A 12,623-nucleotide genomic window follows, 5' to 3' on the forward strand; every position below is an offset into this window, starting at 1 on the left:
ACACACACACACACACAGGTAAACATGAAGCCATGAGGGGAAGAAAGTCAGGACACATTTGAAATTGATACCGTTTATTGTTTTATGACCAAATAAGAGTGTCGGAGAATGCATGTATTGGGCAGGTGCCAGAAAGCGTCTGCCATCTCCCCCACCCATTCTGTGTACTGGCCTAAGGGCAAACAGCTGGCAGGAAGGTGGTGTCTTTAGGAGAGAGAGTTCTTGGATCCACTGGAGAGGATGCTCTGAGGGAAGTTGCGGCACTTGGAGAGGGGAGTGGGGCGGAACCAAATGGAGCCCTTCTCCAGACATGCGCGATGCTGTTCCAAGTGAGGTAATCTAGGAGCTCTACGGGGCACTGTGGTCCTTAGCTGAGGTGCTCAAGGACTCTGGAAGGAAGTCGTGTTCCCCACTTACAACCCGTTCCCTAGTGCGGGAAGCCAGCCCCGGAGACAGGAAGAACTGACGGCAGGGGGTGGGGCAAAAAGACAGCCATGATGGGTCTGCCCTGATGACCCCAGCATCAGACGTGGAGGTCACTTTGCTCTTTCATGGCTGGTCCCCGTGATGTCACATGGATAGCACCCAGTGTACAAATTTCCTGTTGGACAGCATCATGGCGTTCCCAAAGGCCTGGGATCGCTCGGTGCTAGACGGCTGGGTTTAGGATGGGGCCTGAACATAAGCAGAGGCAATTCACGTGCTCCTGGAATATCAGAACAGAAAGGAGCTCCAGAGGCTGGCACTCTCATCTCCCAGTGAGGCAACCAGTGCCCAGGGAGAAGGGCTTTCCCAAGTCTGAAAGGAGCTCCAGTTCCTGCTTCACTTCTCCCCATTTAAAAGCCAGTTTCCATCAGACTAATGAGCCTCCCACTCTTGCACCAAGATTATGCAGAAAAACGGTGGGAGCTGGGGGCTGGGCAAAAAGCAAGGAAACTGGAAGAGTGTGACACTGTCTGGAAGCTGTCACGGGATCTCTGGCTTTTCTGAGCACGGGGGCCCTGATGGGCAGTCAGGAGGTCACTGAAAGGCTTGGCCGGCCTTGAAGAAACAATGAGGGTAAGTCCTCTAAGGAAGCAAAGTCTAAAGGGGCAACCCTCACAGCTAAAGACAGTCAACTTGATTAAACAAAAGCCTTGCCAAACCTGGCTCCTGTCTGCCGCCTTCACCCAGCTTCTCCGTTGCTCCTTCCCACGTCAAAGCGTCTCTTCACACCTGCGCTTACCTCACCTGGAATGCTTCCCCGTCACCTAGTTGGGCTGCTATAACCTTTCAGATTTCAACCCACAGGTCGCTTCCTTGGGGAGACTTTATCTGGCTACTCCTCATTCACCTCTCCGACACCCCATTCCGCCTGCAATGACAGGCGTGATCATTTGATAACGCCCACTAGACTGGATACCCTCGAGGGCAGGGATCATGTCTGTGTTGCTCATCCCTGTCAGCAGCGTCTGGTCCAACACCTGACACGTCACGGGGACTCCATAAACATTTCCTGGCTAAAGGAATGACTGACTGTAGGAAGACATTTTCTTTTTTTTTTTGGAGATAGAGTCTTGCTCTGTCGCCCAGGCTGGAGTGCAGTGGCACGATCTTGGCTCAGTACAACCTCCGCCTCCCAGGTTCAAGCCATTCTCCTGCTCAGCCTCCCGAGTAGCTGAGACTACAGGTGCATGCCGCCACACCCAGCTAATTTTTTGTATTTTAGTAGAGACAGGATTTCACCATGTTGCCCAGGCTGTTCTCGAACTCCTGAACTCAGGCAATCCGCCCGCCTCGACCTCCCACAGTGCTAGGATTACAGGCGTGAGCCACGGCGCCCGGCTAGGAAGACATTTTCATTGCAATACGAAACAAATAGTACGACTATCCTCAGGTTCTGTGGCTTCTGCCAGCCATTTCAGTCTGGTTAAAATCAGCAGCCATGACCCCTGCCTTTTTTGCTTCCTCCCAAACCTAAAAGTCACCAAGTTATAAAGTGCAAGGCTTTGCTTCAGTGCGGAAGTGACACACCTGAGTGGATCACCTGGATCTTCACTTTTTTTTTGAGAAAAGAGTCTCACTCTGTCACCCCAGTGACAGTGGCGTGATCTCAGCTCACTACAACCTCTGCCTCCTGGGTTCAAGTGATTCTCCTGCCTCAGCCTCCCGAGTAGCAGGGATTACAGGCACCCACCACCACGCCTAGCTAATTTTTGTATTTTTGGTAGAGACGGGGCTTCACCATGTTGGCCAGGCTGGTCTCGAACTCCTGACCTCAGGTGATCCACCCGCCTCGGCCTCCCAAAGCCACCCGGCCCAGCCTGGATCTTTCTAATCAGAGAGCAGTGCAGGCTTGTTGCAGGTTCCCTTCCCAGACAACCCAAAGTGAGGAAGTTCCTCGCTCTGGGAGGGTTCCTGTTCTGGAGACCACGTCCCTGGGTCCCAGGAACAGCGTCACTGACACCTGCCAGGCCCCTTCTCTCCAAAGCCTCAGTGGAGGGGTGCTCTCACCCCCCCTTTCTGTGTGCAGAGAGAACCCCTCCAAAGAAGGTGCTTCCAGGGAGCCGCCCAGACAGCACTGGGTCTGGTTGAGTCAGGAAAGCGCTGGGGGGCTTTTCTGCCGGGAGGCTCGGGCAGTGACGAGGGTTGAGCTCCAGGTTTCTCACTTTGGATTTACAAGGAGACGACTCACAGACAACGGGGCAGGAGAAGAGGCCTAGTCAGCTCCTAAGCCCAACACTGAAACGTACTTTGTGTCCGTTTTTGATGGGGGAGACTCAGTCTTAAGCGCCAGCATCAGGAGAAGTTCATTACCTGAGTGAATGTGTAAGAAACCAAGCGAGTTCTCAGCAAAATCAGGGAGCCTCTTGCATTAGTAACACTGGCTGCCTCTGGGGCACGGGGAGGACAGAGGGTTGCTTCTCACCGACTATTCTTTTGCACCTTTTAAACTTTGAATCATGTAAGTGTTAACTAGTCAAAATATTTTAACTTAAATCAGCTGAGCATACTGCTACTCTCAGGGTGGGGGAGGAAGCCTCTTGGTAGCATGCGTGTAAGTCTGACCTAGAAACTGGCTCCATCCACCAAAGCTGGCCTTTTTTCCCTGAGAACCAGGGCTTCTCAAATGTCACTGTGCACACAAATCACCTTGGAATCTTGTTGAAACGCAGGTTCCAATTTGGGTGCGGGGGGTGCTGGGACCTGCATTTCTAGCAGGCTCCAGTCCCTGTACCCCACTTTAAATAGTAAGGCTTGGCCGGGCGCGGTGGCTCACGCATGTAATCCCAGCACTTTGGGAGGCCAAGGCTGGCGGATCACCTGAGGTTAGGAGTTTGAGACCAGCCTGGCCAAGGTGGTGAAACCCCATCTCTACTAACACTACAAAAATTAGCCGGGCGTGGTGGTGGGCACCTGTAATCCCAGCTACTTGGGAGGCTGAAACAGGAGAATTGATTGAACCTGGGAGGCAGAGGTTGCAGTGAGCCGAGATCACACCACTGCACTCCAGCCTGGGCGAGGGAGCGAGACTCTCTCTCAAATAAATAAGTAAAAAGCAAGGCTCTACAGTGATGGAGGGAGAGAGCAGCAGGTGGGTGTGGCACGGGACAGGTGGGGACGGCGGGAGGGGAATGAGGGCCTCCCTAACTCAGCCCGTTTACACCTGCTGAGTGGCGCCATCCTTGATCTCCTTAGCAGTTCAGGCGCAGCCTCCGAGGAGGGCTGGGGAGACAGCAGGAGCTCGTCAGGGCCAAGGCAACTGCCTCTCCCATCTGGGCAAGTCCATATTCCCCGAGCTTCCCAAGGCTGGCGGAGTCAGGTGTAGCAGAGGCCTCCCTGCCTCCCCTTCCCCATCTTACCTAGACTGCCCCGGAGCTGGCTTCTCCCCCTAAGAGCCAGCTGCCTCCTGACTGCTCCAGTCCTTTCCTGGTTGCCTCCATGGCCACCTTTAAATTTTATCCTTGGGGCAAAGCCCAAATGTCCTCTTGGGTGTTGTCCAAGAGCTTTCTCCGAGCGACCACCGTTCCTGGCAGGGATTTCTGAAACTCTGCTAGAGGCTAGTGGAGGGCCAGCTGGAGTGGCTGGGCCTGGTTGTGACGTCTCTGTTGGCTTTGGAGGAATTACACATGTGCCCCTCTCCCTGAGGGCAGGTCAGTGTCTCGTTTAAGCACCTCTTGGGCGGGCCCAGCACACAGCATGCGTCAAGTCGTGTTTACTGCACGTATGAATGAGTGAAGGTGCAGCCAGGTTCAGGGACAATCCAAACATTCCACTTCCACTCAGGGCCCTGGCCTGCCCCTTTCCCTGGACTCCAGGGACTCCTCTTCTAGGTCTGAACCCCTCTGACCATCGGACGGCTCCCCTCCTCACTCAACGAAAAGCTTGCAGCAAGATCCCAAAGTGCAGGAGAGATGGCTGCGCCTGGAGGCCCCTGTCTCATGCAGGCACAGACGCCTCTTCCCAGTTCAGAGCCGCAGGTGGTTCCGGCCCCGACGTCTTCAGCGACACTGCTGGTAGCCAACAGCCCTGGCTACGTCTCCATTGTCTGCAGCTGCTCCAAATTCGCCTGTGCATTCTGCAAATGGCCAGACCTGTGTGTGGGCGGGAGGGGGCGCACAGGGCAGAGAGGACTGTCGGGAGCCGGTGGGTAGGCCAGCCTCACCAGAGGCAGCACCGCTCCGCTCCGGGCAGCACCGCAGGCAGGCAGAGCATTCAGAGAGAGCGCGGTCCGCCAGGGTTCCTGCGGAAGCCCAGCATGCACAGATGCTCAGGCAGAAGCCTCTGGAGTTGCCCCCGCAAGGAGCAGCAGCAATTGCAGTGGCAGCTGGAGCGTGGGCCTGTGAGTCCGGAGCCTCCCACAGCCGCAGCGAGGCTCAGCCAAGACAAGCCAGGCAGTCGGGCTTCCCGCTTGCTCAGAATAGGAGCTCAAGTGAGCGCCCAGAAAGTAAGAGTCAACTCAGGGAGCACAGGAGGGCTGCCAGGCTCTGGGCCTACCCCATACGGACCCCTAACCTCCAGCCTCCTTGCCCCACTGCAGCCCCTGCCTCTCTCTCTCCTCACTCTTCTCCAGCCCAGTCTATTTCTCTCTTTTTTTTTTTTTTTTTTGAGACGGAGTCGTGCTCTGTCACCCAGGCTGGGATCTCAGCTCACTGCAAGCTCGGCCTCCCGGGTTCACGCCATTCTCCTGCCTCAGCCTCCCGAGTAGCTGGGACTACAGGCGCCCGCCACCTCGCCCAGCTAGATTTTTGTATTTTTTTAGTAGAGACGGGGTTTCACCATGTTAGCCAGGATGGTCTTGATCTCCTGACCTCGTGATCCACCCATCTCGGCCTCCCAAAGTGCTGGGATTACAGGCTTGAGCCACCGCACGCGACCTAGCCCAGTCTATTTCTTGCTCCTTCCCTGCCCGGGCCCAGCTCCCAGCTGAACGCTGCCAATTCCTGAACCAGCAAGGAACGAAAGCTGGGCCAGGGGAAAGGCCACCCAGGTCAGTGAGTACCTGGGGTGTGGTTTACAAGAGTCACAGAACCCCAGTCTGACTGAGCAGGAGGTGTCCAGCCCCCAGTGGTAGGGGAAAAAAAGGAAAACAAGGTATAGAAAGGGCCAGGCACCTGCTCACTGCACAGGCACTCTGCAAGGCAGACGCAGAGGAGGCCCGAGACAGGCCCCCCACCCAGCCAGACGCCCTCCCCACGCAGGCTGAGCCTCGTCTGCAGAGAAGCCAGCATCCCCAGGAAGCGCGGCCCAAGGACCCCCCTGGCAGCACGGCCAGCACCCTCCCGAGGCCGGGGCAGCCCCAGAATCGCACACAGAAGAGGGGCTGGGGGGTCATCTGAGCACAGAGACGCTTGGCGAAGACAGAGTAACTCAGGAAAACCGCATCCTACAGACACTGCTGGGATTCAAATCCCAGCGCTGCCATTCACCAGCTGTGTGACTTGAGCAAATTACTGAGACTTTCTGTGCCTCAGTTTCCTCATTTGTAAAATGGGGAAGATCGGTGTCTACCTCATTTAGTTGCTTAAATGACTTAACAAATACAGAGAGTACAGAGGGGTTCTGGGCAGAGAGTGAGTGCTGTGTAACAGGGCACTGTTATCATCTGAGTGCTGGCATGGCACAGCCCGCACCCCTGGCCAGCCAGGGACTCGGGAGCTAAGGGGGACCTTGGGGGCTAAAGCACCAGCAGCCTCTCCCACAGCCTCACCCTGCGTCCTCCACCCTGCTTCCTCCCCCCTGTTTCCACCACCCTGCATCCTCCACCCGGCTTCCTCCACCCTGTGTCCTCCACTCCGCTTCCTCCACCCCACTTCTTCCACCCCTCGTCCTCCTCCCTGTGTCCTCCACCCTGCGTCCTCCACCCCACTTCCTCCACCCCGCGCCCTCCACCCTGCGTCCTCCACCCCACTTCTTCCACCCCTCGTCCTCCACCCTGCGTCCTCCACCCCACTTCTTCCACCCCTCGTCCTCCACCCTGCGTCCTCCACCCTGCTTCCTCCACCCTGTTTCTTCCACCCTGCGTCCTCCACCCTGCGTCCTCCACCCTGTGTCCTCCACCCCACTTCTTCCACCCCTCGTCCTCCACCCTGCGTCCTCCACCCCACTTCTTCCACCCCTCGTCCTCCACCCTGCGTCCTCCACCCTGCTTCCTCCACCCCGTTTCTTCCACCCTGCGTCCTCCACCCCACTTCTTCCACCCCTCATCCTCCACCCTGCGTCCTCCACCCTGCTTCCTCCACCCCGTTTCTTCCACCCTGCGTCCTCCACCCCACTTCTTCCACCCCTCATCCTCCAACCTCCACCCTGCGTCCTCCACCCTGCGTCCTCCACCCCACTTCTTCCACCCTGCGTCCTCCACCCTGCGTCCTCCACCCCACTTCTCCACCCTGCGTCCTCCACCCTGCGTCCTCCACCCCACTTCTTCCACCCCTCGTCCTCCACCCTGCGTCCTCCACCCCACTTCTTCCACCCCTCGTCCTCCACCCTGCGTCCTCCACCCCACTTCTTCCACCCCTCGTCCTCCTCCCTGCGTCCTCCACCCTGCTTCCTCCACCCTGCTTCCTCCACCCTGCAGGCTGTCACCCTGCGTCCTCTATCCTGCCTCCTCCACCCTGTGTCCTCCACCCTGCTTCCTCCTCCCTGCGTCCTCCACTCCGCTTCCTCCACCCTGCTTCTTCCACCCCTCGTCCTCCACCCTGCATCCTCCACCCCGCGTCCTCCACCCTGCCTCCTCTACCCTGCTTCCTCCAGCAGCACAGTCAGGACTGTGGTTGGGGTTCAGCCTGTGGCCTGGGTCAGGGCACACCCTATAACCCAGGGCTGGGGTTCAGGCCACAGCTGGAGTGCAGCAAGGTGAATGACACAGGCAGACCTGACACCCACTGTCCCAGGCTGTGGGGGCGCTGAGGGAGCACTAAGGTGTCTCCCCCAACTCCCATTCTGATCCCTGCTTCTCCAGAAAGCCTTCCTCAAAGGCCGAAGCCACAGCCCCTTTCCCTTCCCGTCCACCCACAGTCATCAGTGTTCCCCACCCATGCTGTGCTCTGCCACTCTGAACACACACACCCCACCAAACCCAGGGCCCAGGAAACTCCGGAAACAGCCTCTGCACAGAAGAAAATATCTGCTTTCCAGCCGGGCACAGTGGCTCATGCCTGTAATCCCAGTACTTTGGGAGGCCGAGGCAGGTGGATCATCTGAAGTCAGGAGTTCGAGACCAGCCTGACCAACATGGTGAAACCCCGTCTCTACTAAAAATACAAAATTAGCCTGGCGTGGTGGTGCGTGTTTCTAATCCCAGCTACTCAGGAGGCGGAGGCAGGAGAATCGCTTGAACCCGGGAGGCGGCAGTTGCAGTGAGCCGAGATGGTGCCATTGCATTCCAGCCTGGGCGACTGAGTGAAACTTGGTCTCAAAAAAAAAAAAAAAATGCGCTTTCCTTTCCTTTGCTACTCCAGCTTCCCTCAGCCCCGGCCCACCAGGATCACCAAGTCCAAGAATCCCAAAACGAAAGTGCTGCAGACACCCATTTGATTCGTAAACCAGCTCTCTCATCTCCCAGATAGAGAAACCAAGGCCCAAGGAGGCCTGGGACTTGCCCAGAGTCAGGCGGAGCCTGTGAACTCCGTCTCCCTCCCTGTGGCCCACAGCGCCCTCTCCTCCCACTGCTGCCGAGGCCGAATCCGGTTCTGTAGAGCATGTACTCAGAACACTGCTCCTCCCCGGGCCCTCCAGCCCCTGCCTCCCACCCCGGCCGTCAATATTCACATCAGGGTAAAGGCGCAAAGCCAGGGGGGCGCTCCACAGGGCTGCACTTGGACGGCGGCCTGAAAGCAGAACTGACCTTACTTCCTCGTATTTCCTGTCGCGGTAAAACTCTCTCTTTTTGATGAGGTAGATGAGTACCAGGTCGCAGAAGAAAGCCCCCTGCAAAAGAGGGGTGTCTGATTCAGAGTCCTAGACCTCCGAGAGCACTGCTCATTTGGGGCACCTTGTTGTTCGATCCTGCAACAGCCCCTAAGGGAGGCCTCACTGTCCCCATTTAACAGATGAGGAAACTGGGCTCAGGAAGGGGCACCCTTGTCCGAGACCTCAGAGCCGGTCCGTGGTGGAGCCCAAGCTGGACTGGAGCTTCCCCGGATCCCACAGGCCAGGTGCTCCTTGACCCCGCACCACCCAGACCCCGTCCAATCATTCCTTCAACACGTTTGCTGGGCACCCAGCGGATGCCAGGGCCTGCACCGAGGTACAGGGGGGATCTGGATAAGAGAGGCTTCCTGGGGACTCTCCCTCTGGTGCTGGAGACAGGCGTGTTGATGACGACCCAGACGGGACTTGACTCAGCCTGGGGAGGGTCCCTATTCAGCCCTTAAGAACTAAAGAGGAGTTGATACAAGACGCAGAGGTGGAAGGACATTCGAAGGGGGAGGAACAAATGCCGTGGGGCCTGTGGAGAAGAGGGAGAGGCACGTCTGGAGAGGTGGATGGGGACCAGCCTGCTAGGTTTCTTAGAATGTTTCCGAGGCATTGATCCTCATCCTTTAGGTGAGGCGGAGGCACCATAGCCCGAATTTTGGCATTTAGAAAGATCCCCGTGGTAGTGTGAGATGGGCTGGAAGGGTTCTAACCAGCAAGGACGCTATGGTGCTGGCCAAAGAAAGATGACGGGTACCAGGTGTAGTGGCTCACGCCTGTAATCCCAGCACTTTGGGAAGCCAAGGCAGGCGCATCACCTGAGGCCAGGAGTTTGAGACCAGCCTGGCCAACATGGTGAAACCCCGTCTCGACTAAAAATACAAAAATTAGCTGGGCGTGGTGGCGGGTGCCTGTAATCCCAACTACTTGGGAGGCTGAGGCAGGAGAATCGCTTGAACTCGGGAGGTGGAGGTTGCAGTGAGCCGAGATTGCACCACTGCACTCCAGCCTGGGCAACAAGAGCGAAACTCCATCTAAAAAAGACAAAAACAAGCAAACAAACAAACAAACAAAAAGGAAGATGATGAGGTGGATGACCCCATCTCAGCCCCTCGCACCCAAAACGTGCCCTTAGGACCAGAGCGGGTCATGCAATTGCCCCTGTCCTCCAGCAGAGGGCGACTCCACCCACAGCACAGGGCGGGGTTAGGGTCTGAATGACGGGGGAGGGTGGAGGTGGGAAGGGTCAGTGGAGGGACCAGCAAGGAATCCTGGTCCCCGGACCCTGGGTGCTGCACATCCATCCCCCAGATGCCAAATATGTTGCTTACTAATTCCCTGCTCCCCAGAGACCAACCCCAAACCTAACCTTGACCACTACCTCTTTCTGCACCATTACCTCCAGTTCACAGGTCTGTCCCCAGAGGGTGCTCCGACTTAACTCACCAGAAAATGATGACTGGGCTGGGCGCGGTGGCTCACGCCTGTAAGCCCAGCACTGGGAGGCTGAGGTGGGCGGATCACCTGAGGTCAGGAGTACACCTGAGGTCATGGCCAACATGGTGAAACCCCATCTCTACAAAAATACAAAAATTAGCCAGGAGTGGTGGCGCGTGCCTGTCATCCCAGCTACTCAGAAGACTGAGGCAGAAGAATTGCTTAAGCCTGGGAGGCAGAGGCTGCAGTGAGCCAAGATCGTGCCATTGCACTCCAACCTGGGCAACAGAGCGAGACTCCATCTCAAAAAAAAAGAAAAAGAGAAGCGATGGCTGAAGGTGGGCCTCCCTCTAGGAAAGCAACAGGCGCAAACATCTGGGACCCTCCCAGCGACTGTCTGCAGCTGGGGATCCACGTGGGGCTCACTTTTCTTGACCCCCTCCCAGGAGCGTGGTCTCTTTTGAGTCCTGGTGCAGGACACACTTTTCCCGGCCTCAACAAAAGTCACCCCGGGTCCCGATGGACTCCTCCAGTGGGGCTGTCTTGCATGCACGGGCAGAGGAACGAGGGACGAGGCCGCCAGAAACCTGGGAAAGGGACCTGCTGGGATAGCCACCAGCCACCCACTGACCATTCCCATGGCTTTCAAAAACTCCAGAAGAGCAAGGGGCAGCGCAGACTCGGGACGCCGTTCCCTGCCCTCAGGACCAAGGGGCAGCGCAGACTCGGGACGCCGTTCCCTGCCCTCAGGACCAAGGGACAGCGCAGACTCGGGATGCCTTTCCCTGCCCTCAGTGCCTGCGCCTCCTCCCCTGCGAGCCCCTCTCGGCCCCACTGAAGGGCCACCTCCAAGGAAGAGTCACAGGGCCGTCTTCCCTGCCTCTCAGCCTTTCAGTTGGGTGGTTCTCAGCCAGCTGCTATTCTGCCCCATCACAACTGCAGGGGAGGGTGCCCCTGACATTTACTGGGTAGAAACCGGGAACGCTCTTAAACATCCTACAACGGGCCGGGCGCGGTGGCTCACGCCTGTAATCCCAGCACTTTGGGAGGCCAATGCCGGAGGATTGCCTGAGCCCAGGGGTTCAAGATCAGCCTGGCCAACATAGTGAGACCCCATTTCTACAAAAAATTTAAAAATTAGCCACGCGTGGTGGTGCACCTGCAGCCCTGGCTACTGGGGAGGCTGAGGCGGGAGGATCACTTGAGCCCAGGAATTCAAGACTGCAGTGAGCCATGATCATGCCACTGCACTCCAGCCTGGGTAACAGAGTGCCTGGGTAACCCTGTCTCTGAAATCAACATCCTCAGGGTCTGGGGAAATACATATTATCAGACTGGAAAAGTGTGAAATATGAAATAGAAAACAAAACAAACACATCCTACAACACCCAGGACAGCCCTCTGTGCATCGTAGAATGTTTAACGGCACGTCAGAGGATGTGTGTAAGACCACAACAAAGAATTATCCGACCCAAAAAGCCAGCAGCACTCAGGCTAAGAAACTGTCTGCAGCCTAATCCTGCCTTTTTTTTTTTTTTTTTTTTGAGACGGAGTTTTGCTCTTGTTGTCCAGGCTGGAGTGCAGTGGTGCGATCTGGGCTGACCGCAACCTCTACCTCCCGGGTTCAAGCGATTCTCCTGCCTCAGCCTCCTGATTAGCTGGGATTAAAGGTGCCCGTCACCACACCTGGCTAATTTTTGTATTTTTAGTAGAAACGGGGTTTCTCCATGTTGGTCAGGCCGGTCTTGAACTCCCAACCTCAGGTGATCCGCCCGCCTCAACTTCCCAAAGTGTTGGGATTACAGGTGTGAGCCACTGCGCCCGGCCTAATCCTGCCCTCTTTTAGCAGAAGTAGAGATGGAGACTTTAGAAGTTCAGGGACTCACCTGGGATCCCAGGAATATCCCAGCCATGCCTTGGCTGGGGACTGACTCAAACCCACCCACAGCCGCAGAGCTGCCGGCGTATGCCTCCCTGGCTCTGGAAAGAGACTCGGGCTGTCACTGCTACCTGGGGACAGCTGGCAGAGCGCGAAAGCCCAGAAAGCCCTCTTTTCCCACGCCCATTCTGATCTTGCCAGCTCTGGTTCTTTCTGGGGCACTGGGACATGTTCCTCCTGAAGTGCAGCTGCCAGGGGAGAGGGTGGGAAGCGGGTAGGGAGGGGAGGTACTCACAGCGCCCATGAGTGCCACCCCAGAGCCCACGTTGATGATGGTGGGGATGATACTGAACTTCCCTGCCTGGAAGACAGACACAAGGAGATGTGTATAAGAGACAGGTGTAGTGGCTCACGCCTGTAATCCCAGCACTTTGGGAGGCCAATGCCGGAGGATTGCCTGAGCCCAGGGGTTCAAGATCAGCCTGGCCAACATAGTGAGACCCCATTTCTACAAAAAATTTAAAAATTAGCCACGCGTGGTGGTGCACCTGCAGCCCTGGCTACTGGGGAGGCTGAGGCGGGAGGATCACTTGAGCCCAGGAATTCAAGACTGCAGTGAGCCATGATCATGCCACTGCACTCCAGCCTGGGTAACAGAGTGCCTGGGTAACCCTGTCTCTGAAATCAACATCCTCAGGGTCTGGGGAAATACATATTATCAGACTGGAAAAGTGTGAAATATGAAATAGAAAACAAAACAAACACATCCTACAACACCCAGGACAGCCCTCTGTGCATCGTAGAATGTTTAACGGCACGTCAGAGGATGTGTGTAAGACCACAACAAAGAATTATCCGACCCAAAAAGCCAGCAGCACTCAGGCTAAGAAACTGTCTGCAGCCTAATCCT

At 56.7% G+C, this 12,623-nt stretch overlaps 1 protein-coding gene across 1 annotated transcript in view; it reads right to left on the reverse strand.

Annotated features, from left to right (window-relative positions):
* Nucleotides 1–4,481: 4,481 nt before the first annotated feature.
* The window catches only part of P2RX5 (purinergic receptor P2X, ligand gated ion channel, 5), a 33,755-nt gene continuing 25,613 nt past the window's right edge, over nucleotides 4,482–12,623 (reverse strand). Inside the window, exons 10-12 of the mRNA XM_011980453.1 lie at nucleotides 8,232–8,409; nucleotides 4,646–4,723; nucleotides 4,482–4,558 (exon numbers count right to left, since the gene is read on the reverse strand). Coding sequence (XP_011835843.1) covers nucleotides 4,482–4,558; nucleotides 4,646–4,723; nucleotides 8,232–8,409 — 333 coding nt within the window. The remainder of the gene's footprint in view (nucleotides 4,559–4,645; nucleotides 4,724–8,231; nucleotides 8,410–12,623) is intronic.

The sequence above is a fragment of the Mandrillus leucophaeus genome, unplaced genomic scaffold (assembly GCF_000951045.1).
Source record: "Mandrillus leucophaeus isolate KB7577 unplaced genomic scaffold, Mleu.le_1.0 Scaffold212, whole genome shotgun sequence".
Lineage (NCBI taxonomy): Eukaryota > Metazoa > Chordata > Mammalia > Primates > Cercopithecidae > Mandrillus > Mandrillus leucophaeus.